This window comes from Aquarana catesbeiana, linkage group LG03, assembly GCF_042186555.1.
Source record: "Aquarana catesbeiana isolate 2022-GZ linkage group LG03, ASM4218655v1, whole genome shotgun sequence".
NCBI classification, from domain to species: Eukaryota; Metazoa; Chordata; class Amphibia; order Anura; family Ranidae; genus Aquarana; species Aquarana catesbeiana.
In genome coordinates this window covers 331,254,230-331,281,220 of record NC_133326.1, presented here as the reverse complement: position 1 = coordinate 331,281,220, position 26,991 = coordinate 331,254,230, and the positions used below count along the sequence as shown (strand labels likewise).

Sequence of the window (26,991 nt, the reverse complement as noted above, 5' to 3'; positions counted from 1 at the left end):
CTGTTTCATACTGCGCATGCGCAAGTCGCGCTGCACTTTCTGAATAGTCCAGCTGTCTTCTGGAACCTGTGTGTGTCTCCCAGAAAGCAGCGGTGGGAGCGTAAATGACGTAGGTCGCAGCGACGCCCTTACACGCAAGTGGGATTGGGTATCTGTGTTTGACAGTTATCTGCGCCCCAACCCCCCGCCCCCCCCGAAAGGTGCCAACCAAATGTGGCACCGAAGGGGGCAAGAAGCAGATAAGTGGAGCTTCCATGTTTGGGTGGAACTCCGCTTTAAATAAACTGTCCACATCAGAGTGCCCCCTTACATCAATTGGCCCCTCAGATTCCTCCTTACATCAAATATCCACATCAGAGTGCCCCCCTTACTTCAAATGCTCCTATCAGGGTCCCCATCGGAGTCCCCCTTACGTCATTCACCCCCATCAGATCAGTGCATGCACTCTCGGAGGCCCCAGTAGATGGGGGGGGGGGTGCAGCCCACCCCAGCACCGCCTAGATCCGGGCCTAAACTGTACAGATGTTTACCCTGTATAATATTATAAATTGTCTCATCCCTTATTGTAGGTTGTGACTTTTTTTTTTTTTCTTTTTTTTTTTTTTTACATGCTGTGCATATATTTGTTTCATGTCATAAAACAATTCATAAAATATTCTTAACTTCCTCCAAAGACTATTTTTATACATAAGGCCAATGATGTAGTGTAGGCATATTTTTATACTTGAGTGGGTGTCTGCTAAATGTATGTCTTCCTGCCTGGCTTTTCATACTGTTCTTATTTTCATAGGACACATCCGGATCTCCGATCTCGGGTTGGCTGTGCACATCCCAGAAGGTCAAACTATTAAAGGCAGAGTAGGCACTGTAGGATACATGGGTGAGTAGAGGTCTTAAGGTGACCAGGAAAAGTGCTGGCTAAGATGGGGTTATAACAATGCTTTTGTCTTTTTTAGCTCCTGAGGTGGTGAAGAATGAACGGTACACATTCAGCCCAGACTGGTGGGCACTTGGTTGTCTGCTGTATGAGATGATAGAGGGACAGTCCCCTTTCCAGCAGAGGAAGAGGAAGATCAAACGTGAGGAGGTAGAGCGGTTAGTAAAGGAAGGCCAAGAAGAATATTCAGGCAAGTTTTCGCCAGAGGCGAAGGCTCTCTGTACTATGGTGAGTAAAATTCCATTCTGTGTGACATGATAGGGAAATGGCAGAACCTATAGTCGCCAATTGCCAATCCTAGTTGGTGTTGGGAACTGCAAAACAGATGCATGCTCTGTATTTTTGAAACAGCACTCAGGCTCAATACACAAAAAGCTTTAGCACAAAGATAAGGATCTTTATTTTAGTCGCCCTCGCATGACTACTTTTCAAATCTCATTGGACAGTGAACTCTTTATGACCAGGCCATTTTTTGCTATTTAGCACTATTCTACTTTTAACTGGTAATTGCTTGTTCATGCAATGCTGTACTCCAAACAAAGTGTCTTCAGTTCCTGCTTGTTCTTGGGGCATTTTCTCTTCAGTTTTGTCTTCAGCAAGTGAAATGCATGCTCAATCGGATTCAGGTTAGGTGATTGACTTGCCATTGCATAACATTCCACTTCTTTCCCTTAAAAACCTCTTTGGTTGCTTTCGCAGTATGTTTCGGGTCATTGTCCATCTGAACTGTGAAGCGCCGTCCAATGAGTTCTGAAGCATTTTGCTGTATATGAGCAGATAATATTGCCCGAAACTTCAGAATTCATCCTGCTGCTTTTGTCAGCAGTGACATCATCAATAAATACAAGAGAACCAGTTCCATTGGCAGCCATACACGCCCATGCCATGACATTACCACCACCATGCTTCACTGATGAGGTGGTATGCTTTGGATCATGAGCAGTTCCTTTCCTTCTCCATACTCTTCTCTTCCCATCACTCTGGTACAAGTTGATCTTGGTCTCATCTGTCCATAGGATGTTGTTCCAGAACTGTAAAGGGTTTTTTAGATGTTGTTTGGCAAACTCTAATCTGGCCTTCCTGTTTTTGAGGCTCGCCAATGGTTTACATCTTGTGGTGAACCCTCTGTATTCACTCTGGTGAAGTATTCTCTTGATTTTTGACTTTGACACAGATACACCAACTCCTGGAGAGTGTTCTTCATCTGGCAGGGTGTTTTCTTGACCAGGGAAAGAATTCTTCGGTCATCCACCAGAGTTGTTTTCCGTGGTCTTCCGGGTCTTTTGGTGTTGCTGAGCTCACCGGTGCGTTCTTTCTTTTTAAGGATGTTCCAAACAGTTGATTTGGAGAGTTGCTATCTCTCTGATGGGTTTGTTTTGTTTTTTCAGCCTAATGATGGCTTGCTTCACTGATAGTGACAGCTCTTTGGATCTCATATTGAGAGTTGACATCAACAGATTCCAAATGCAAATAGCACACTTGAAATGAACTGTGGACCTTTTATCTGCTCCTTGTAAATGGGATAATGAGGGAATAACACACACCTGGCCATGGAACTGCTGAGCAGCCAATTGTCCCATTACTTATGGTCCCTTTAAAAAATGGGAGGCACATATACAAACTGTTGTAATTCCTACACCGTTCACCTGATTTGGATATAAATACCCTCAACTTAAAGCTGAAAGTCTGCATTTAAAGTACATCTTGTTTGTTTCATTTCAAATCCATTGTGGTGTATAGAGCCAAAAAGATTAGAATTGTGTCGATGTCCCAATATTTATGGACCTGACTGTATATTGCTTGATTTGCGTGAAAGTTAGTGTCTACAAAATATGGTGTGTATATATACTGGATTTTTTTTTTTTTTTTGGTACTACTAATGGCAGTGATTAGTGACTCATAATGGGACTGCGATAGTGTGGTGGGCAATCTGACACTAACTGGCGCTAAATGGGAACTGACTAAATGACACTGACATCACCAGGGACACTAATACAGTGATCAGTGCTAATATACACTGTCATTGTACTAATGACACTGACTGGGAAGGGGTTAACCTCTTGGGTAATCAAGGTGTTAACTGTGTGCCTAACAAAGTGTAATGTGTGCTGATTATTACTAAAGTTCTTTGTTTTTTATCCCTGCAAAGCAGGGATAAGAAACAGATTGTTCCCTTTGTATAGAGCCCTGTATTGATTGTCAACACAGGGCTCTGGGCTGTGATTGGACACAGCCAATCAGCAGATCCCGCCCACGAATCATTGGCCGAGACCTGCTGACAGACTCCCGCTGTGTACAATCACAGTGGGGCGGCGCCTGTGCCTGCACAGGCTGCGCTTCTGCAAGTGGTTAAAATAAAGATCCCCATCCTGGTGTTAACTGTGTAAATTGGCCCTCATAGGTTTAGAATAAATAATAGAAACATGATTTAGTTTCAGGAAAAAACAACGCAAAGTGTAATTCAAATACACTTTTATGTGTACCTGTTAGAAGTGGTCTTGTTAGAATTTTTACATATCCACCTTACACGGTCTTGAGCTGATGTGAATCTGGGCAAGAGACCCATTTACTGCTTTTAAATAAGAGCAGAGGGCTTGAGTCTTTCTTACATTCCAACCGCTTTAGACAAAAAGGTGTTCTTTATGGCAATGCTGACATTTTCTAAGCAGTATTATAAAACGTCTGCTAGAATCTGACTCTTGGCTGTGGGTGACATTTGCACTTTGGTTTACCCAACTATGACATATACAGTATGGCGTAGTTGGTAAATATCTTGAGAAAGATTCTCATGACTTTCATATCTAACTTGTGATGTACAGAGGATGTAGGTGTGGTGAATATCTGCAACATTCACGAGCAGGAAGATCTGGCCTTTTATATAGGTGTTTTTATTTGATTTTTCTTCTGCATACCACAGAAATAGGAAGGCAATTAGGTTTTGTAACCCATGACCTGATCTAGATTTCTGTCATCAGTTGTAGTAGAAGGTGCACCACTTCCTTTCTTCTTCTTTTTTTTTTTTTTTTTTCCACACTTCTATATTTATCGTGAAACAATTAAGATATAGGTCATTCGATGTAAACTGGCAGTTTCAGAGGAAATGGTCTGAGGGAGCTTTTATACTTTTTTTTTTTTGTTTTGTTTTTTTGTTTTTTTTTTTTTTTACAAATTTTCCCCATGTAAAAATACATTTGTGGAAATAAAGTATGGTAATTGGCTATAAGAAAGTAAAACGTAAGCCTACTAGAACAGCTAGCTATGTCTGTAATTGTGAAAGTGAGATTGTTTTGCAGAACAGGGTAGGGCACTTCCGCTTGATAGTATGAAGAGGAGAGGTAAGTAAAGTGTCAAGTTCATTCATTCACTTAGGATGAAAGGGTGAAATATGACATTAAAGGCTAAAATCGATCAGCCCACTGGTTGATCAAAAAAAATAAAAAACTGTTCTAGGTATGGCCAGCCTTATATCCAAAGCAACACTGACGAGACTATATTTTTCTTTTAAATTTGAATTCCTGCCTGATAGGGGCACACAGCTGTATTAAATGGGATATGTTGTATCTGCCCAGAGTTCAGCTTCAAATGAGCCTCCCACTCGAAACGGGAAGCTCTGCTTGTTTACTTCCTCTCCCCTCCGCTGCCACATTTGGCACCTTTCAGGGGAAGCAGATACCTGTCAATAACAGGTACCCACTCGTTCTGAAGCAATCTACAAGATTTCCTGCCCCCCCCCTCCTCTGCATTCTGGGAGACACACAGATCCCAGAAGACAGCGGGATTCAGAATGCGCAGTGCGACTTGTGCATGTGCAGTAGTGAAGATGCCTGCACCCGGAGCCGATGGACAGACATCATGGGATTCCTGGACAGGTAAGTATCATTATATTAACTCAGCAGCTACAGTATTTAATTTTTTTTTTTTACAGGCCAGAACTCCTCTTTAAAGTGATACTAAGCACTGTACTGTTTAACCACTTGCGGACCGCCCACCATAGATATAATGCAGAAGGGCGGCCGCTCTGTGCCTGATCACCTACCTAGTACCTGTGATCATATACAGCAGGAACTGACCAGCGGGTTCTGTGGACTCGATGCCTGCCAGCACCCGCCAATCCTTTGGTACAGAGGGAGAACTGCGATCTGCCTATGTAAATAAGGCAGATCACCATTCTGTCAGTAAAGAAGGATGGATCCTGTGTCTCTGCAAAACAGGGGCACTGATCCATGCCTTCCCCTAGTACAAGTACCTCCCCCACAGTAAGAAAACACCAGCTAGGCACACAGCTAACCCTTTGATTGCCCCGGATGTTAAAGTGTTTAACACAAAAAAAATAAATAAATAAATATATATATATATATATATATATATATATATATATATATATATATATATATATATAATTATGATAGATCCTGGTCCCTTAATGCAGATTAAACGGCACAGTGCTTGAGTAACCTGCCCCTCTCTAAACTAAAAAAAAACTGTCTGATCCTGCCACTTCTTAAATCCGCCCCCCACTATTAGTACAAATACATTATAAATGGGCACTGCCAGCCCCTCTAATATAGTCAGGCCTACCACACTGTATTGGTCTTTTTTTATAAAAAAAAAGAGGCATGTAAATGTCTTTTAAGTGCGATCTTTAGGCCGGTCACGTGACTCTCGGCCGGTTTCCAGGGCTACTGCAGGAGGGGCTGAGTGGCCACGTGACCTCCCCAGCTGACGTCAGAGGGAGATCTTGGCCCCTGCAGAAGCCATCCATCGGAGCTGTAAAGCGGCCGCGAGTCTTTTATATTTTTATATATATATATATATATATATATATATAATATATATATATATATATATATATAATTATATGTGGGTTAACAAACCCTTTAACCCCTTCCCAGCCAGTGTCATTAGTACAGTGATAGTGCATATTTTTTAGCACTGATCACTGTATTAGTATCACTCGTCCCCAAAAAAGTGTCTAAAGTGTCAGTGTCCGATTTGTCCGCCACAACTATGCCTTTTACGCAAACCAATACGCTTATTGGGATTTTTTTTTTTACCAAATATATGTAGCATGCATATTTGACCTAAATCAATAAGGACTTTTTGTTAAATGTATTTATTTATTTTTAATTTTATTGGATGTGTTTTATAGCAGAAAGTAAAGTAAAAAATATTCCCCCCTTCTTCCTTTTTTTTGTTTGTGTTTTTTTTTTTGTTTTTTTTTTTCAAAAATTGTCATTCTTTTTTTGTTTATAGTGCAAAAAATAAAAAAACGCAGAAATGATCAAATTCCGCCAAAAAAGAAAGCTCTATTTGTGGGAAAAAGACATACATTTTATTTAGGTACAGCATCACACGCCCGTGCAAATGTCAAAGTATAGCAGTGCCGTATTGCAAAAAATGCCCTGTCGTTAAGGGGGTAAATCTTCCAGTGGTTAATTTTACATTGTCCCCTCCATTTGTGTATATGGATGATAGCGCTGTAATTATTTTATTTAAAAAAAAAAATCTAAGTACCCTTTTCCTAATTGCTGACCCAGATCTTTGCCAGCCCCTCTGCAAGGAAACATAAGTAGGATGAGCTTGTAGTCCTCTGTTGCTGGTCACAAAAAAAAAAAACAGCCTTTGGAATACAGAGTAAAAATAAAAAATTAACCAGTTCTTGCCTATAGCAAAATGTTGACAGGTTGGGACTTTCATTTATCGGGTAGATGTCATATGATGTTTTGAATTCACTGTTTTTAAATTGTCATATAAATATATATTTGAAATCAAATCATTATTTTGTGGAAATAACATGGTGTGAGTGGATTTCTGCCAGTCACAGGCTGTGTCACGCCCTGCCAGCCTATGTCTTAGATTAACAGGGAGGCGATTCCTCCATTAATCTACATGAAATACCCCACCCCCATTGTGTTTAGTTTGTATGGCTGAAGTCGCATCGAATTCGCACCAAAATGGTGCAGGACCCTTTTTTGGTCTGCACTGGAATCGGATTGCGTGGGTGTTCAGACCCATGTGATCCGATTCCACAGTTTGCACTGTGTTCTATGAACCGATTTGGGGGTGTCATTAACTTTCTACTGACACCCACAGAGGTTCGCAGATGTCAGTGTGAACTGCCTGCAAGTCAGATGCGGGGACCCGCACAGGAATCTGCTGGTTTCTGCATCCCACCAGTGTGAACCGAGTCTTAGTGACTCTTTAAAGCCTTCTAAAGATATTTTGCATTCTGTAAAATTTTTCCCATGCCTCGCTTTCAAAAGAACAGTAACTTTATTTTTTTTGGAGCTTGCGTTGGATTGCTGTCAGAAATATGTAGTGTTTCTGTGGTACGTGACTGCAGATGCATACAGTGTTTATTTTTTTTTCCTTATCGAAGTATATGCATTGATTGGCACATAAGCATAACAGTGATAAATACGTGCACTGTAGAAATGAAGCCTCCCACGCACTCATAATTTTTGTTTCTGTATGAATAGGTGTCATGTTGGTGTTCAGTTCTCAAATTTGTTTTTTTTTTTTTATCTTACACAGCTTCTATGTAAAGACCCTGATCAGCGATTAGGTTGTTGTGGTGGAGGCGCACAGGAAGTAAAAGAACACCCATTGTTCAGGCATATAAATTTTAAGAGACTTGAAGCTGGAATGCTAGACCCCCCATTCAAACCAGATGTAAGAATAACATTTTATTTTCAACACTTAAAGAAAGCGAATTCAGTGATGTGAACAGGGGAGGGGGAGATCTCCAAGCTTACTCAATATTTCTGCTGGTCATGGGATGATCCATAATAGACTTTTTATGATGCTATGTGATATGCTTTTATGTAACCTCATTCTCCTGCTATGTTTCAGCCGCAAGCAATTTACTGCAAGGATGTCCTGGACATAGAACAGTTTTCAACAGTAAAAGGAGTGGAGCTAGAGCAAACCGACAGCGACTTTTACAGAAAAATTGCTACTGGTTGTGTGTCTATACCGTGGCAAGATGAGGTAGGTCTACATCAAGCATGATGTAAGGATTGCCATAGTCACCAGTCCAGAGACTGAATTCCCTTTTATGCAACCTTAATTGGAAAAGAAAAGGGTATATTTAGAGTTTATTATTACTGTAGTGGTAATGTAAAGGTCATTTGAATACAACTTTCACATTTTTATATATTTGTGCTTTTGTATTTTTATATTTGTATTAAAAATCAAGATTTGTAGATTGACATTTAAAGGGTTGTAATAAGCATTTAAGGCTGCACCAACAAGTTCATAAGAATATTTACATAAAGCTGACTTTACATTTAAAGTGTAAGTTTACCTTGGTGGGCAGGGGCGTTGCTAGGTCTGCAAAAGATCTGGGGCTAGAGCCCATAGCAGCGGTCACCAACCTTTTTGCAGGCCCGGGGGGGCACACCGGTGGTAAGCAATTTTTTATGGGCAAAGGCTGGTGTTGGCGTTTCAGTGATCATGGCACCATGGTTGATATTGTTTCTATTGTTACATTCTAATATATAATGAAGTGGTTCAACTCGCCATAATGCAGAATCAGTGGGAGCCCTGGGCGTGTCACTTGCCACCGTCGCCTGTCACCAGATACAGCTTTTTAACTTGCCACCGTCGCCTGCCACTAGACGTGGATTGTCACTTGCCATGTCGCCTGCCACCAGATGTGGATTGTCACATCACCTGCCACCATTTGCAGATTGCCACGTCACCTGCCACCATTTACAGATTGCCACGTCACCTGCCACCATTTGCAGACTGTCACTTGCCACGTCACCTGCCACCATTTGCAGACTGTCACTTGCCACGTCACCTGCCACCATTTGCAGACTGTCACTTGCCACGTCACCTCCCACTAGATGTGGGTTGTCACTTGCCAGCTGATGTGGATTGCCACTTGCCATGCCAGCCAGTGCCACCGCATTGTCGCCGCATTGGTGGCAGACTGGCAGCACTGGTCCATTTAGTGAGGGCAGAAGAGCGGAGATGCAGGGCGGGCAGTGAGAGATGATGTAATCTCTCTGTTCCTCTCCGCACCTCCAACATTAAAGATGCCCGCGCTGTGAGGGCGGAAGAGTGCTGATGTGTGGCGGGCAGTGAGAGATAATGTCGTCTCTCTGCTCCTCGCCGCACATTGCTCCCACATTGAAGTGGCCCGGCTGTGAGGGCGGAAGAGTGGTGACGTGGTGTGGGCGGAGAGAGATAATGTCATCTCTGCTCGTCTGCCCACTCGTCTCTCCCCCCCACCTCTAATGCAGCCCACCTGCCGCAGCCGCGGCCCGCTGGTTAGGCAGGGACCCTGTGGCAAGAGATGGGCTCCAGATTCGAGGCTACAGCCTCAATAACCACCCCCTGGCGACGCCTACGGTGGTGGGTATTATTGGGGCACACAAACAGGAAAAAGGGATTAAAAATCCATACAAGCTCTATTGCTTACAGCTAAAAATCCACAATATCGGCCATAGCTTTGGAAGTGTATCCCACGAAACATACACAAGCACACAAGCAGGGGCGTAACTAGAAATAGCAGGGCCCCATAGCAAAATGTTGTATGGGGCCCCCCTGCAAACAGCCCCCCCCCCCCACAGCTGCCCTAGTGTCAATGCATCGTGACCTGTGCCCAGTGCAGCGTGACCTGTGCCCAATGCAGCGTGACCTGTGCCCCATGCAGCGTGACCTGTGCCCCATGCAGCGTGACCTGTGCCCCATGCAGCGTGACCTGTGCCCCGTGCAGCGTGACCTGTGCCCAGTGCAGTGACCCGTGCCCCATACAGCGTGACCTGTGCCCCATGCAGCGTGACCTGTGCCCAGTGCAGAGTGACCCGTGCCCCATACAACGTGACCCTTGCCCCATGCAGCGTGACCCTTGCCCCATGCAGCGTGACCCTTGCCCCATGCAGCGTGACCCTTGCCCCATGCAGCGTGACCCTTGCCCCATGCAGCGTGACCCTTGCCCCATGCAGCGTGACCCTTGCCCCATGCAGCGTGACCCGTGCCCCATGCAGCGTGACCCGTGCCCCATGCAGCGTGACCCGTGCCCCATGCAGCGTGACCTGTGCCCCATGCAGCGTGGCCTGTGCCCCACACAACGTGGCCTGTGCCCAATACAGCCTGGTCTACCTGTGCCCCATAAGCCTCACCTGTGCAGAGGAAAAGGCAAGCCACCCAGATCAGCAGAGAGCGGGATTGCCCGCTGTAATAGCTTTCATTTGAATCCCATCTTCCCGGGGCTCATCGTCACATAGCCCCACCTCTTGGCCTGATGCCTTTGATTATGTCACACATCCCGCATTGGATCGGCATTCTGTCTATCAAAGGTGCCGGGCCAAGAGGTGGAGCTATGTGACGTGAGCCCCTGGAACACTGGAAGTTCTAATGAAAGCTCTTACATCGGGCAATTCAGCTCTCTGCTGATACGGACAGCTTGCCTCTTCCTCTCCTCTCTCTTTCCCTGGCTGGGAGACTGTGCCGGCGGTGCTCTCATCCTCACCAGGCCCCACTTGGCTGTGGGCCCCATAGCGCCCGCATGGGTTGCTATGGTGGTAGTTCCGCCCCTGTACACAAGGATAATAAATACCATAAATGCTAAACACTGTACATTTTCTGACCCAGCCAAATTTTCATACATTTATGGCCAGCTTAAATGGTAAGTTCACCTTTACAGAAGAATCTGTCTACAGGCTTGGAAATATCAGTTTGTAAATGTATAGAAAACTGGCTAAAAGACAGAATTCAGAGAGTAGTCGTTAATGATTCTTACTCTGAATGGTCTAAGGTTATCAGTGGTGTACCCCAAGGTTCAGTGCTAGGACCCTTACTTTTTAATACCTTTATAAATGATGATAGGGTCTGGGATTAAAAGTACCGTTTCAGTCTTTGCAGATGACACCAAGCTATGCAGTGGAATAACATCCTTACAGGATGTCTCCAATTTACAAGCCGACCTCAATGCATTGTCTAATTGGGCAACTATGTGGCAGATGAGGTTTAATGTTGATAAATGTAAAGTTATGCACTTGGGAGCTAAGAATATGCATGCATCATAGTACAACTGGGGGAATCCGTGGTGGAGAAGGATCTGGGGGTTTTGGTAGATCACAAGCTCAATAATAACATGCAATGCCAAGCTGCGGTTTCCAAAGCAAGCAAAATACTTTCTTGCATTAAGAGAGGTATGGACTCCAGAGATATCATTTTGCCTCTGTACAAATCATTAGTAAGACCTCATCTGGAATATGCAGTTCAGTTTTGGGCATCAGTTCTCAAAAAGGATATCGGGGGAACTGGAGAAAGTGCAGAGAAGGGCAACCAAACTGATAAAAGGCATGGGTGAGCTCAGCTATGGGGAAAGATTAGAGGAACTGAATTTATTCTCTCTTGAGAAGAGATTAAGGGGGAATATGATCAACATGTACAAATATATAAGGGGTCCATATAGTGAACTTGGTGTTGAGTTATTCACTTTACGGTCAACACAGAGGACAAGGGGGCACTCTCTATGCCTAGAGGAAAAGAGATTTAATCTCCAAATACGGAAAGGGTTCTTTACAGTAAGAGCTGTGAAAATGTGGATTAGACTCCCTCCAGAGGTGGTTCTGGCCAGCTCAATAGATTGCTTTAAGAGTGGCCTGGATTATTTCCTAAATGTACATAATATATCTGGGTATTGATAGGTAAAGTTGATCCAGGGAAAATCCAATTTGCCTCTCGGGGGGGGGGGATTTTTTTACCCATGCTGTAGCAAATTGGATCATACTTTGCTGGGGTTTTTCGCCTTCCTCTGGATCAACTGTGGGTATAGGATTGGGTATATGGGATTGTATGATATTTTTTATTTATTTTTATGGTTGAACTAGGTGGACTTGTGTCTTTTTTTTTTCAACCTGATTATGTAACTATGTGAACTTACACTGGACCCCCTCCCCATTGCACCTGGTCCCGCTGTACCTGAAGCCGGCGATCTGATGCATCATATCGCCACTTTACCGGTACGGGGATTTGAAATCCCTGTGGCTTTCTCTTCTCCAGCGCTGACAGGATGGGCTACATGGGTTCTGATTGGTCGGCACCGAATGCCCAATCAGAATGCCTCCTATCCGTATTTCTGTGAGCTACATTTAGGAGATTAAACCGTGGGGGATTTCTGATCCCCGGACCGGTAAAGCAGCAATTCGATGTGTTAGTTTGGGAGATCGACAGCTTCCCACCCCTTTAAGCTGGCCATAAATGGATCAAAATTTGGTTGGGTCAGAAAATGTATAGTGTTTAGCATTTATGGTATTTGTTAACCTTGTGTATGTTTTGTGGGATACACTTCCAAAGCTATGGCTGAGATTGTGGATTTTTAGCTGTAAACAATAGAGCTTGTATGGATTTGAAATCCCTTTTTTTCTGTTTGCCCCAAAAATACCCACCACCCGCATTTTCCAGTTTGTATATCTGACACTTTTTGGGCGCGGATGGGCACAGAGACCGTCTCCAAACGCACCCATTGATATTATTATTTAGTGCCCTAGCCTTACCCCTTGAAATGTCAAAATGTTGTTATACAGCTGGGGCATGCCTTCTGACTTTGTATTTTGCAGTATTGTCACTTTCAATTTATCACTGTCACTGATGATAGGAAAGATTTGATAATAAAAATATGTTTATTATGTGTTCTCTTTTTAGATGATAGAGACCGACTGCTTCAAAGAACTAAGTGAAGTGCCCATGGATGGTCCTGTCCCACCTGATCTGGACTGGAGAGGTCTACCTTCCCCAGAACCCAAGAAAGGGCTGCTGCAGCGACTGTTCAGCAGACAGGTGATGGGAGAGAGAATGAGAATGTTAGGATTTATACTGGTGTGTCATTATAGCAACAGGCTCTTATTCTCAGAGCTGGATACATTCCAGGATCCAGTTTTAGTAAATCAGCCCCTAATGTTTATAAATGTGTACAGCTAGTGTCAAAGATTTTACAAATATTTTTTTTGTAGCATTATTATACAATTGTTATGTTATAACAATGATTGTTGTTTTTACTATGATATCTGGAAGAACATGTTCTCTGGGCCCTTAAAGGGGATCTGTTCTGTGAAAGCTGTGCCTAAAAAGACAGGCAAACTGCAAAGGCCTAGTCATTGGTATTGCCAGTGGTCTCCCTGCAGATGATCTTTTCCCCATTACTAACTTGCCATGCCTTGTTTTGCACTGTCTGTGACCACCTTGATAGAAGCAGGGCTTTGCTTCTATATACATTATATTGTCAAAAGTATTGGGACACCTGCTTTACACGCACATGAACTTTAATGGCTTCTTAGTCCATAGAGTTCAATATTAAGTTGTCCCACCCTTTGCAGCTATAACAGCTTCAAACCTTCTGGGAAGGCTGTCCACAAGGTTTAGGAGTGTGTCTATGGGAATGTTTGATCATTCTTCCAGGAGCACATTTGTGAGGTCAGGCACTGATATTGGACGAGAAGGCCTGGCTAGAAGTCTCTGCTCTAATTTACCCAAAAGATGTTCTATCGAGTGAGGTCAGGACTCTGTGCAGGTCAGTCAAGTTACTGCACCCCAAACTCGCTTATCCGTGTCTTTATGGACCTTGCTTTGTGCACTGGTCCAAATCATTTGGTGGTGGGGGATTATGGTGTGGGGTTGTTTTTAAGGGGTTGGGCTTGGTTCCAGTGAAGGGAACTCTTAAGGCATCAGCATACTGAGACATTTTGGACAATTTCATGCTCCCAACTTTGTGGGAACAGTTTGGGGATGAACTCTTCCTGTTCCAACATGACTGCTCACCAGTGCACAAAGCCACGTCCATAAAGACATGGATGAGTGAGTTTGGGGTGGAGGAACTTGACTGACCTGCACAGTCCTAACTTCAACTTGATAGAACACCTTTGGGATGAATTAGAGCGGAGACTTCTAGCCAGGTCTTCTCATCCACATCAGTGCCTGACCTCACAAATGCGCTTCTGGAAGAATGGTCAAACATTCCCATAGACACACTCCTAAACCTTGTGGACAGCCTTCCCAGAAGAGTTGAAGCTGTTATAGCTGCAAAGGATGGGCCAACTCAATATTGAACCCTATGGACTAAGACTGGGATGCCATTAAAGTTCATGTGCCTTGTAAAGGCAGGCGTCCCAATACTTTTGACAATCTAGTGTATCAAAGCTGCCTCCCTAATGACTAGTGACCTGATGAGTGATTGAGAAATAATCAAGCAGCAGAAGTGCAGAAAGCATGCAAAGTGTGGATCAAGCAGGGAGATCCTTGTACTGCTGGTCCTCAGCTACATCTTCCTCTTCTGCTAGGAGAACTGTGAGCAGCATAGTAGTGACATTAATAAATCTTACTCTAAATCCTGTAAGACTATCAGTCAGAGGCAGCTGTACCTTGGATGATCTCACACTGCAGATACACAGCTATAGGGCTCAAGGCATGTTGTACTATAAAACTGTCCCTCATGTAGGCTTGTAATAATAAATAGAGGCTGTACTTGTGCCTGTCTATATCTTGGGGTGTTTTCACACTTTTTTTGGTAAAAATGTGTGTTTTAACACATGTTAAGATGTGTATTTTAAATGCCTTTTATGTGCAGTCTATTGTGTATTTAAAGAAAATAGGAAGTGGTCAATAGAAAGGTTTCAGTTCTGCTAGCTATCTTTTAACAAACTTCACCGCAGTTAAAAGTGAAGTCAAGAATGGCACCAGATTTGTTTGCATTTGAAATGTGCGTTAAACACATAAAAAAGCAGAAGAGTGTGCCCTTCATTCTGTGTTTTTGTTTTTTTGTTTTTGTTTTTGTTTTTTTGTTTGTTTTTGTTTGTTTTTTTGTTTTTTTAATAGAGAGCCAGCTGCATTTTTTATTCATTTCCAGCATGCAATGCAGCCACCACATTTTATAATTGGTAAGCTGCAATATACCTGTATTAGATTTTTTTATTTTAGATGTGAAGACATTAGCAATGAATGGCATACCAGCATGTACAGTATCTCACAAAAATGAGTACACCCCTCACATTTTTGTAGATATTTTATTATATTTTTTCATGTGACAACACTGAAGAAATGACATTTACATTGTAGCAAAGTAGCGAGTGTAGACCTTGTATAACAGTGTAAACTTGCTGTCCCCTTAAAATAACACACAGCCATTAATGTCTAAACCGCTGGCAACAAAAGTGAGTACACCCCTAAGTGAAAATGTCCAAATTGGGCCCAAAATGTCAATATTTTGTGTGGCCACCATTATTTTAAAAGCACTGCCCTAACCCTCTTGGGCATGGAGTTCACCAGAGCTTCGCAGGTTGCCACTGGAGTCCTCTTCCCCTCCTCCATGGCAACATCACAGAGCTGGTGGATATTAGAGACCTTGCACTGCTCCACCTTCCGTTTTGAGGATGCCCCACAGATGCTCAGTAGGGTTTAGGTCTGGAGACATGCTTGGCCAGTCCGTCACCTTTACCCTCAGCTTCTTTAGAAAGGCAGTGGTAGTCTTGGAGGTGTGTTTGGGGTCATTATGTTGGACTACTGCTCTGCAGCCCAGTCTCCGAAAGAGAGGGGATCATGCTCTGCTTCAGTATGTCACAGTACATGTTGGCATTCATGGTTCCCTCCATGAACTGTAACTCCCCCGTGCTGGTCAGCACTCATGCAGCCCCAGACCATGACACTCCCACCACCATGCTTGACTGTAGGCAAGATACACATTTGTCTTTGTACTCCTCACCTGGTTGCTGCCACACACGCTTGACACCATCTGAACCAAATACGTTTAGCTTGGTCTCATCAGACCACAGGACATGGTTCCAGTAATCCATGTCCTTAGTCTGCTTGTCTTCAGCAAACTGTTTGCAGGCTTTCTTGTGCATCATCTTTAGAAGAGGCTTCCTTCTGGGATGACAGCCATGCAGACTAATTTGATGCAGTGTGCGGCATATGGTCTGAGCGCTGACAGACTGATCCCCCACCCCTTCAACCTCTGCAGAAATGCTGGCAGCACTTGTACGTCTATTTCCCAAAGACAACCTCTGGGTATGACTCTGAACACGTGCACTCAACTTCTTTGGTCGACCATGGCGAGGCCTGTTCTGAGTGGAATCTGTCCTGTTAAACCGCTGTATGGTCTTGGCCACTGTGCTGCAGCTCAGTTTCAGGGTCTTGGTAATCTTCTTATAGCCTAGGAAAATCTTTATGTAGAGCAACAATTCTTTTTTTTCAGATCCTCAGAGTTCTTTGCCATGAGGTGCCATGTTGTGCCATGTTAAACTTCCAGTGACCAGCATGAGAGCGATAACGCCAAATTTAACACACCAGCTCCCCATTCACACCTGAGACCTTGTAAACCTAATAAGTCACATGACATCGAGGAGGGAAAATGGCTAATTGGGCCCAATTTGGACATTTTCACTTAGGGGTGTACTCCCTTTTGTTGCCAGCGGTTTAGACATTAATGGCTGTGTGTTGAATTATTTTAAGGGGCTAGCAAATTTACACTGTTATACAAGCTGTACACGCACTACTTTACATTGTAGCAAAGTGTCATTTCTTCAGTGTTGTCACATAAAAAGAATAAAATATTTACAAAAATGTGAGGGGTGTACCCACTTTTGTGAGATACTGTAGCAATACTTCTCATTGTTACAAAAAATAGTATCCCTTAAATGTATAAAAGTTGATCCAAAGGCTAAGCGTAGTTCATAGATACATAGAACAACACCAGATAGCATGCATTACTAACACCAGAGTTATGAGGGGAGAGCCAAAAAAAGTGGTGGCTTTTCAAGCTGTTATCACCTCACCTTTATGTACTCATATCCTTTTGTAACTATGAGATGTATTACTAATAACTTGTATGCTATATATACAAACACACCTAAATCTAGTACCCGTGGAAACTGTTAAACTAGTGAGTTCATTTATACAAAGAATTATTGCTGCACTATTTTTGTTTTTTCTGGCGTGCTTAAAGTACTATTAAACCCAAAAATAAAAATGTAATATATACTGTAGCTTATCAATCCCTAAATGTGGTGGCCGCATTATATTTTATTTGCACCTAGTGTCCTAGCCAGTAATGCACTTTCTATCTTAGAGTCAGTTCCTACCTGAATCATACAGGAACTACTTTTGGTGCGATCCAGTGCGATTTTCATCCTGTTCAAATGAATTTGCTGAAAATCGCACCAAATTGCACCAAAAGTAGTGCATGCACTTTCAAGATCACACTGCATCAGATGGCATGGTATTGAGGTATAAGAAGGTCTCCATTAATCCACACATCTATATACAATCCCATGGATCACAGGTTAGTGGCAACCTCAGCCTGGACTCCCACCAGGCCATGCCCCCGACGCGTTCCACTCTGCTCCTCGGCTCTTAATCATGGGGATATAGATGTGCAGCTTAAGGGAGACCTTACACATTCAGCGTTCACAGGAGCCGGGACGAGCTTCCTCCCAGACTGGCACTCTCAGCGGTGGATGTCAAGGATTCCTACCCTTTGGAGAGCCTGAACGGTTCACACATTGGGTCTTTTGGATTCACAATGGTACTGAGGTACCTGAGGTCTCCCCTTTTGGATGAAGGAGCATTGGAGACACCTTTGAACAGCTGTATTGTCAGTCTGGAGAGAGGGTAGTGTTAGATGCACTAGCAGATTTAGATGAACTTGACTTACAAATTAAAGCTGAACTCCAGCTAACGTTATTTTAAGCAGTTAAAGTAATAATTTGTTTTCCCTTTTGGGGTAGTTTTATATAAATGAATAGCACCCCTGCCAGTGTTAAATGGTTTGTCTTAACCCTCATGCCACTTTTACTGGGCAGCTAAATAATATATTATTTGGCTATATGTAATAACATAATCATTTATTTATCTATTTACTGTGAAATTACTGGTTTGATGTTATAACTTCAAACTTCATTAATTTGTCCGTTAAGCCACCTGCTTGAGTACAGTTTTTCAAAATATAGTAAATACACCCTAGGGCAGTGATGGCGAACCGTGGCACCCCAGATGTTTTGGAACTACATTTCCCATGATGCTCATGTACTCTGCAGTGTAGTTGAGCATCATGGGAAATGTAGTTCCAAAACATCTGTGGTGCCAAGGTTCACCATCACTGCCGTAGGGAATAAAATGATGGTTGTTGCTACTTTTTATGTTACACGGTATTTACGCAGCAATTTTTCAAACGTGTGTTTTTTTGTTTTTTGTTTTTTTTTGGGGGGGGGGGAAACAGTTTCATGAATAAAAAAAATATTGTTTCCAGCATCAACAAAAAGGGTGACTGATAAGCATCTTAAAGTGACATTGTTTGTAAATATTTTTGTTAAATGAGTATAACTAGTAGAACTGTAATCGCCTACATAATGAGAATCGAATACATAACTTGTGAATATGTAACCTGTGTGTATCTGGCTCTGATACTAGCCAGTGCCCCACCAACCACTGACCTCACCGCAGGTCCCTGCTAGAAATGCCTAAAATAGAACATATGGAAGGCAAACCAATGGGTTAATGTTAATGCCAGCACCTTCAGCAACAAATACCTACTTTTCTTTGTCTCCTATACTGCTGGGGAAAAAAGGAATGCCCTATGTAAGATATTATTAGTCATACCTACGACAGGGCAACAGTTTACCAGTGAGGCCACGCTAATTGGCCCAGTGCTGTCACATGATCCTCAATATCTGAAAGGACTGGGTATTTCCTTCCTTTTCCATCCACCGAACATAGCTGCAGAGAAGTAGAGGTCAAGTACATAGTACTGTATATGTGGGAAGTATATAGCGAATAGAAGCAAACCTGTGCTCTTAGACAGTTTAATTGTAGTTTTTGCTTTTATTCGCATGGCCTCTTTCACTGTATTTGTTCTGATTGTGCTTTTTCTCCTTCTCCAGGACTGTTGTGGTAACTGCAGTGATAGTGAAGATGAGCCGACTCGCCTATAGCTTTGCGGGACTTCAAAACAATTGAGTTGAACCGGTTTACAGTTGTGTGTTTGTTTTTTTTTTTTTTTTGCACACTTACCACACACTTCCCCTCCAGAAAGGCAGTTACAACACAGTGCTACATGAATTGGTCACTAGTTGTCTGCTAGGGGAATTGTGTCAAATATTTTATGTATAAATGGAAATCTATGAATATAGGAATGTATATTTTCAGAGTTTTTTTTTTTTTTTTTTGCCCTCAGTGGCTTGATTAACTCCATCCCTTGCTGCCATAGGCCAAAGGACTGCACAGGCCTCTCAGGAAGGACTAGCGAAAGGAAACCACACAATATTTCACACTGTCCTTTCTTTGTGCTAAAAGATTTTTTTTATTTTTGTTTAAAAATTTGTATTTTTTTTTTTTTTTACTTCTGTATAGGAATACATAGGGTATTTACCACAGTCCTCACTTCAAACTCCTTTTGAGAGTTAAACCTCCACTTGCATATGTTATGTTTGTCTTTTTCATGTTATGTAAAGCTAAAAATGGATGTTTAGTAATCCAGTATGTGAAAAACTACTTTTAAGCATTTAGGTGTGTAATTTCAAGGCAGGCGATTTAATGTTTGTTCATGCCACACTGGGCATTATGGGTAATACTTTAGAATCTGTTGTGGTGAGCCTGCAAATGTTGGAAGGGACTGGTTTCATAGGGTGATGGCACACTGGCGCTTTTAAGCTAGCATATTACTATGCTATACATATTATTAAAGAATTAACTGCTGCAGACAATCTTCACAATTTAAAAGGGTCACAGCTTTTTGTCAATGCTTGTTCAGCCTAGAAAAGTCATGTACTACATGTGCCAACAGCAACCAATTCATTGTTTTATTTATTTTGCTTTAACTGCTTTAAATTATTAAAAGTTGGAATATGATTGGTTGCTATGGTTTCAAGAACTTGTTAACTGCTCTTTGAACTGGCTTATTAAGCACAACAGACATTTAAAAGCCTAGTGTATGTACTTATCAAGTGGTTGTAAAGGGTGAAGGTTTTTACCTTCATGCATTCTATGCATGAAGGTAAAAACTTTCAGTGTGCAGCTCCCCCAGCAGGCCCTTCTAATACTTATCAGAGCGCAATCTCGATCCAGGGATGTGCACAAGCGCAGCAGCTATACCAGGTCTCTTCCTCAATGGCTGTCTATCACAGCCAGTGAGGAGGGAGCAGGGGGCAGGACTGAGCCACACTCTCTATGTATCCCATAGACACACAGAGGCGGCTAGGGAGTGAGCATGCACGAGGGCCCCCAGAGCAAGCTTGCTCTGGGGGCACTTGGCAAGGGGGAGGAGCACCAGCGGGGGGACCCCCGAGAAGAGGTGGATCGAGGCTGCTCTGCTCTGTGTGTGATGTGTTTTTTTTATTTTAAAGAAAAGAAAATTGAACATTTTTAAAACCTCTGTAAAGTGGTTGTAAACCCTTGCATATAGCCAGTGAGGTGACTAGCTCCAGGTGATGCAAAGATGAAACAAATCCTCTTACATAAGTTGTATCTGTAAATTTTTACGCCACAGAAATTGTCTTTCAAAATCTTTCCAGTTGGCCAGTGTGCATTCTGAATTAAATCCACATCACATTGAAAGCCAGATGACCAGCCTTACACTGAAATGGAATTCAGAGTGTAAAGCCATCATAGGCCACACTGGTTAACTGGAAAGCATTTGGAAGAAATATTGTGCAGTGCCAGGCAAGACCCACAGGTAAGATCTCTGAAGAGAAGTGTCAAATGTAAGTAATGTTGAATACAGAGAGGGGAGCCCACTCATGAGAGAGCACTTATCTTTACAGTTTTAGCTATAGACCATCTTTACATTCCAAAATCTCCAACCATAGCATTTTGAATCTGAACAGGCTTTTATAATTTTTTTTTCCCCCCTTAAAATGGACCTGTATATGAAATGTCATTGTTAATACTGCTCTTTAAGCGCCTGTGTGCCACTCCCATAGCCCTGTCCCCTCGGTGTCCATGCCTGTGCCTTTTTACATTTCTGTTTTCAGGAAAAGTACATTGAACTGAATTGTCGCTGTTTTTCTTTCTCCTTTAATGAGGGGCACAGGATTTCAGAGATTGTTGGGTTATACTGCTGCCTACAGGAGGGTTTAAACAGCAGTACAGGCAGTCCCCAGGTTACAAACAAGATAAGTTCTGGTCTCCCCCCCCCCCCACCTTTGGGGGGGAACCCCGTCCCCACTTCTGTCAGACCTCGCCACGGCAAGGTACATCAGAAGTGTAGCTCCCTCCTCCTTTCCCTGCTGTCGGGCCAGTAGGGTAGCGCAGTGCGCTTTGCCCATAAGGCTTCACGGCCGGGTTCCCGTACTGGCAATGGCGGCGGCAGCAATGGAAACACCACCTGGGGTGCGGACATCTCTGGACTGCAGGATAGGTAAGTCTCCTAATATTAAAAGCCAGCAGCTACAGTATGTGTAAAATGTTTGAGGGGGAGGCGTAACTCCACTTTGTTGAATTTGTAGTTGAATAATAGGGAAGGGTTAACATCCGTGTAACATTTGTTTTGCTGTTTGTGCCCCTGTTCAGAAGATTTCACTTTACTTTCTGTCCCTGTGACAATTCGATTTGACAATTTTGGGTTGTCTTGAAGGATTGGTGATAAAGCTTCAGTGGAGACACCTTTTTCCCATAATAACTCTTACAGGAGTGAATTTTCCTTCCTAGAGGTAGATTTCCTCACACTTCCTGTTGTCTCCCTCCGTTTGTAATTAGGAGTCATTCGTTACTCGAATGTTCATAACTCAGGGGCTGCCTGTGTTTAAAAAGAAAAAACAATGGCTAGCCTGCTACAGTCCCTTCTACTCCCAGCATGCCTCAGTTTGGTGAAGCGGTACCAAGAGCATAATCATTTTTGCTAATGTCCTAAGAAGATAGACACCTTTCCTCTGCTCTACTGAGAAAGTGTAACCTTTTCTTTGATCAAGATTTTTTTTTGCTCTGTCAAGACTTCTCTGCAAGCTGCTCAGGTGGCCTTTTATATGAATCCGCAGCACTAGCTTTGGAGACCGTACAAAGTCCCCACTGGACTGGAAAATTGTGAGGTTAGTTCCTGAAGGTCACATTAATGTCTGCTCTGCATTGCAGACCTGAATGTACTGAGTGCTTTATGAATCCAGAGCCATGGAACAGCATCAGCCCTGTGTGGGCTGTGCACCAGGAGCCACCATGTTACTAGGGCTACTAAGGACCATTTGAAATTCATGCTTTCTATCAGTTTACCGTGAAAAGAGTAATGCCAAGGGACTGGCCTTTGACATCATCCAGTGGGGTGTAATGTCGTACGTGCTTCTTACACCCTTTTCTGCCATTTAGTATAGAGGAAGCACCTTCCTGCTGCTACTCCTGACTGCAATTGACGTTGATTTATCCTTAGTTTATCTCTGTTGCCCTCACCTCTGGCCACCTTAACCTTTCCTGCTACCAGTAACTGGTTCGTGAGTGTTCAAAACCTGACCTTATACCCTGAGCTATGTTGCTTCTGCCTGCGGTGCAGCATGTCTGATCCCAGACACTTGGATAACAGTCTCACAGCTCCAGGAATCTTCAGCTTAAGATCTGCTAACTGTTTTGGTGCTGCCTACAGTACACCCTCTGAAGGTCCTGACTTTGGCAGCCTGGTATTTTGCCCTCTGCTTGAGTCTACACCATCCTCTGAGTCTTCCGTAGCTCTGTCGAGAGTGCCCTCCCCCCAATCCCCTTCAGCAATGTCTCAAAAGCATTTCACCACAGCCATGCAGGATTTTATGGAGCAACTTTAATTGCTGACTGACCGCAGAGGCCATGAATGCGTCCACATATTCCACTGAAGAATTCTTATCTGAGCTACCTGAGGTATTAGTGGCCTGAGGTTTCAGTCATCAAGATTCCATTAGACGCTGAGTCTCTTAAGGGGTTGTAAACCCTTGTTTTTTGTTCTTTTTTTGTTTTTTTTAAATAATAAACATATAATACTTGCCTCCACTGTGCAGTTCGTTTTGCACAGAGTGGCTGTGATCCTCGACTTCTGGGGTCCCCCAATGGCACTCATGGCTCCTCCCCACATCGGAAAACCCCCTAGGAGAAGCGCTGTCCCTGGGGGTTAATGTGCAGGCGAGCTCCTGAGTCCAGCATTTGCGTCCAAAGACACAGAATGCTGAACTCGGCCCCGCCCCCTGGCGCCCGCGTCATTGGATTTGATTTACAGCAGCGGGAGCCCATGGCCGCGCTGCTATCAATCTATCCAATCAAGAGCCAAGACCCCGGCCAGAGAGGGTTTGCGCGTCTCCGGCTTGGGAACAAACAGGCTCAGTTGAGTAAAACTGGGGGGCTGGTCAGTGTCAGAAGTTTTTTCACCTTAATGCATAGGATTCATTAAGGTGAAAAAACACAAGGGTTTACAACCCCTTAAGTTCTTAACAAACAACAATACGCCTGAGGAGACTGCATATACTCCCAGACTTGAAGACCATTTTGGATTTATTAAAGCAGTTTGTGCTACCTTAAAACTTGAGACTCCGTCTGCTGCTTTTAACAGTGCAGTTCCCAGCCTAGGCTCAATTAGGGTCACCACAACCTTTTTGGTTGTTTTACATTGTCCTTTTAATAGTGACTAGAAAACCCTGACAAAGATGTTCACCCCTCCCAAGTAGCTGTCAGTCCTGTACCCGTTTGGGGAAGACTGTTAAAAATTGGGTGCCCTGCTTTGGATCTGGCAGTATCTCATCCTAACAAAACCCTAACCATCCCTGTAGAATGTACCTTATTTCAAGGACCTCATTGACAAGCAATTGGAGGCCCTTCCTCACACCTTTCTCTCTCAGGTATACCCTACTTTTCCACCTGCTCTGGCCATAACACTAATTTGCCAAATTCTAGCTGCTTAGTTGATTGCTATTCAAGCGGATCCTCTACTTAGGGAGCATATGTATACATCTGTCCTAACAAGAAACCTAGGACTCAGTCCGGGAGGATTCATCCCTCCACAGAGGCCAAGAAGCATTCCTTTAATCATTCCTAGGCTTTAACTCTCAAAACCAAGCCCAAACCTGTCACCCAGTCCGCTCACAAACCCTGGACTTCCAAGTTCCCCAAGCCTTCGGAAATACTTTCTAACCCTTTTGATAGTGAGAAACGCCTGGTAGGCTTTGTGGACATTTTAGGCAAGCATCTCCGTTGCTTGGGTGCGGGAGGGGGTTCCAGAGCTTCAATCTAGAACTTCACTCTCTGTCCCTACCTCTGTTTATTCCTTCCAATCTACCTGTATCACTGCACAGATTAGCAGATCTCCATGTAGCTTTTGTGGGACTTCTGGAGCCAAGGGGTCATTGCCCCAGTACCAGTGGTTCTACTTCAACCCATTTACAGTTCTTAAATGTCTTTGGGCCCAGAAATTCTGCACGGAATCCACCAGTCCTGTCATAGCCTTTCTCCATCAAGGAGACTTTCACCTGAAGGTGTCTCAGGACCTTTGTCACAGGTGGGGGTCACTGGATGTGGCTCTACTGGCCTTCGGGTTCAACAAAAAACTAGACAGGTGTTGTCACCAGGCGCAGAGATCCTCTGGCAGAAACAATGAAGGGATCAGGACACCCTGATCTATGCTTTACCTCCTGAAACTCCTTCCTCGTCTGTTCTGCAGGATAAAGATGGAGGGAGGACATTCTGGTCATCTACACAACTTCGGACTTGCCCAGGCAGATGTGGTACTCCAAAATAAGCAGACTCCTGGCAGATGCTCTGTGGGCTCTTCCAGCTCTTTAATACCAGGAACTGGATTACCATCCTGCTACACGGTCACTGGCTTTAATGGCATGGCTGTTGAAGCCCAGGTCTTGAGGGACAGAGGCATCTCTGAATTGGTATTTTCCACAATGCTAAAAACTAGAAGAATATTTTCCACAATGTCTACTATTGCACTTGGAAGGCATACTTTGCTTGGTGTAAGGCTGACCATACATTGTACAGTTTTTTTTCTTGTACAATTTTCAGTTCACTTTACCAAAACCATATAATATGAGATCAGACCCTAAACACTTTCAATTTGTATGCAGTCAGGCAGGCCCTTGAACTACATAATTGAAGTTAAATATATAGGAAATTGAATAAGAAAATTGTATAATGTGTGGCCAGCTTAAGTGAAGAACAATTTCATCCCATCTGAGTGAGATGTTATCTGGCCTTCCTGCAAATGTCAGCCTCCATGTAAGTGTAGAATGTTTAATAAAATATTAAAAGCAATAAAAATTGACTCACTAGTAAAAAAAGATCAGGGCTTGTCATAAAACACCCATAAAAACCTCCAAGGATCACAATAGGGCTGTAGAGCTCGGCAGTGGCTGGCTTAAGCAGAGTTCGGCCAGGAAGCTGCTGGTAGCACATTAGATGTCAGGCTTCAGGTTGGAACACAGGCAGTGGTGGCTTCGGGTGTAGAAAGATAGCTGCGGCTCTGACCAGCAGCCAGTTCAGGTGCTGGTCGGGGGCCGCAGCCAAATCAGCGTTTTGGCTCTGAATACTATCAAGGAGCAGATGTTAGTGCTTGTGATCTTGTTCCAGAGACCACTAGCTTCCCACTGTTTAAGACTTTTGTGTTTTTAGTATTTGTCATGTGGCATGTGGTTCTGTATTTGGTTTATTTGGCACCTAAAAAATTTTTTAAGTCTATCAGATATTCCATTTTCCCCCATCACCCACACGTCGGTGTTGCTTGTTGCTTCTGAAAGGCATGTATCTGAGCTGGTGACTTATATCCTGTAAAGGACCCTTTCTGGTCTTCCCACCAGTCCCACCATTTCCGGGTTGCTCAGACAGATCATCTTTCAAGCTTATGGTCATAGAGTGTGGTTCCACCCTTTCCTGTCAAGGTGCACTCTACTAGATCTTTTCAACATCAGGCTATGGTTTTCCAGATTCAAAGCTGCCATCTGGCCTTCTGTTCACATGTTCCCACAGATCTTATCAAGTGGATGCTCCGGCCTCATCTGATGCAAGCTTTGGGCGTAAGGTCCTTTTTAGATGGCGCTTTCAGCTGCATGAAGTCCCTCGTAGTGTTGGTTTTTCTTGTGGGTCTGTTAGTGTTTTGTTGCTGTTACTCACCCCTCAGTTGGACTGCTTTTGGATGTTCCAGCAGTCTGTGAATTCCTGTGTCCCTCAATCGGCAAGAAAGAAAATGGGATTCTTGTACTTGCCATAAAATTCATTACTTAAAGTTCATTTAGGGCCATAGGTCCCACCCATCCCTTTGATTATGCTTTTGGTAATACTTTTCCACTAAACTGAAACATGCTGTGAGTAGAGGGGGTTATACCTTTCTGGCAACTAGTTTTTTGTTTTTCCAGTGTCCAAATCTTCCTGTAGGCAGCAGTATAACCCAAAAGTCTCAAATTTCCTGTATCCCTCAATGAATTTCAAGAAATCAATTGTATGGTAAGTACAAAAATCTCATTTTAATGTGTAGCAAAACAGTGAAGCACAAATCACTCATAAAAGTGTCGCATATACATTTTCCACCCGTAAAATGTCTGTTTTATTGAAAAACATAAAAGTAGCATGGCTCCGGGGAGCCTGGCTGGTGCCTAACATCATGTATGTCCTTCCAGCAGGCTGGAGGGAAGAACTGGCTCATAACGGAGCAGGATTAATAAATCTCCTCTTCTGCTCCCAGAGGACAGCCACCTGGATGCCTTGTATTATCGTAGCACTACTACCTAACTGCACTGCTGCAATGTCACCAAAATGCCTGGATATTTTATTTCTCCTTTGTAACATGTCTTGTTGATTTTATACATTTTTGTTTTCTAAGAAAAAAAAACACTCCAGACTTTTTCTTGTGGTCCGTGTGAATTTCTGAAATCATCAAGATGCTAAAGTTTTTGTGTTTTATTTGGACAGAAAACTTCTATATGAACTGCAGCTTATTGAATATTTATTTATATTTCATGATAGTTCATACATGTGAAACACTTTCAATGAAAAATGCATTTCAAGACTGCCATCTAGGGGTTATTTGTAGTATGACTGTAAGGCTCTTTTGCAGAATTACATTTGTTTGTCCACATATTTAGGTTAGGACTACATGTGCACCTTTTTTACTT

At 43.2% G+C, this 26,991-nt stretch overlaps 1 protein-coding gene across 1 annotated transcript in view; it reads left to right on the top strand.

Moving 5' to 3' along the window:
• The window catches only part of GRK6 (G protein-coupled receptor kinase 6), a 114,425-nt gene extending 87,703 nt beyond the window's left edge, over positions 1-26,722 (top strand). The window contains exons 11-16 of the mRNA XM_073620517.1: positions 791-880; positions 957-1,165; positions 7,472-7,609; positions 7,790-7,927; positions 12,599-12,733; positions 18,823-26,722. Coding sequence (XP_073476618.1) covers positions 791-880; positions 957-1,165; positions 7,472-7,609; positions 7,790-7,927; positions 12,599-12,733; positions 18,823-18,873 — 761 coding nt within the window. The 3' untranslated portion in view covers positions 18,874-26,722. The remainder of the gene's footprint in view (positions 1-790; positions 881-956; positions 1,166-7,471; positions 7,610-7,789; positions 7,928-12,598; positions 12,734-18,822) is intronic.
• Positions 26,723-26,991: the final 269 nt, after the last annotated feature.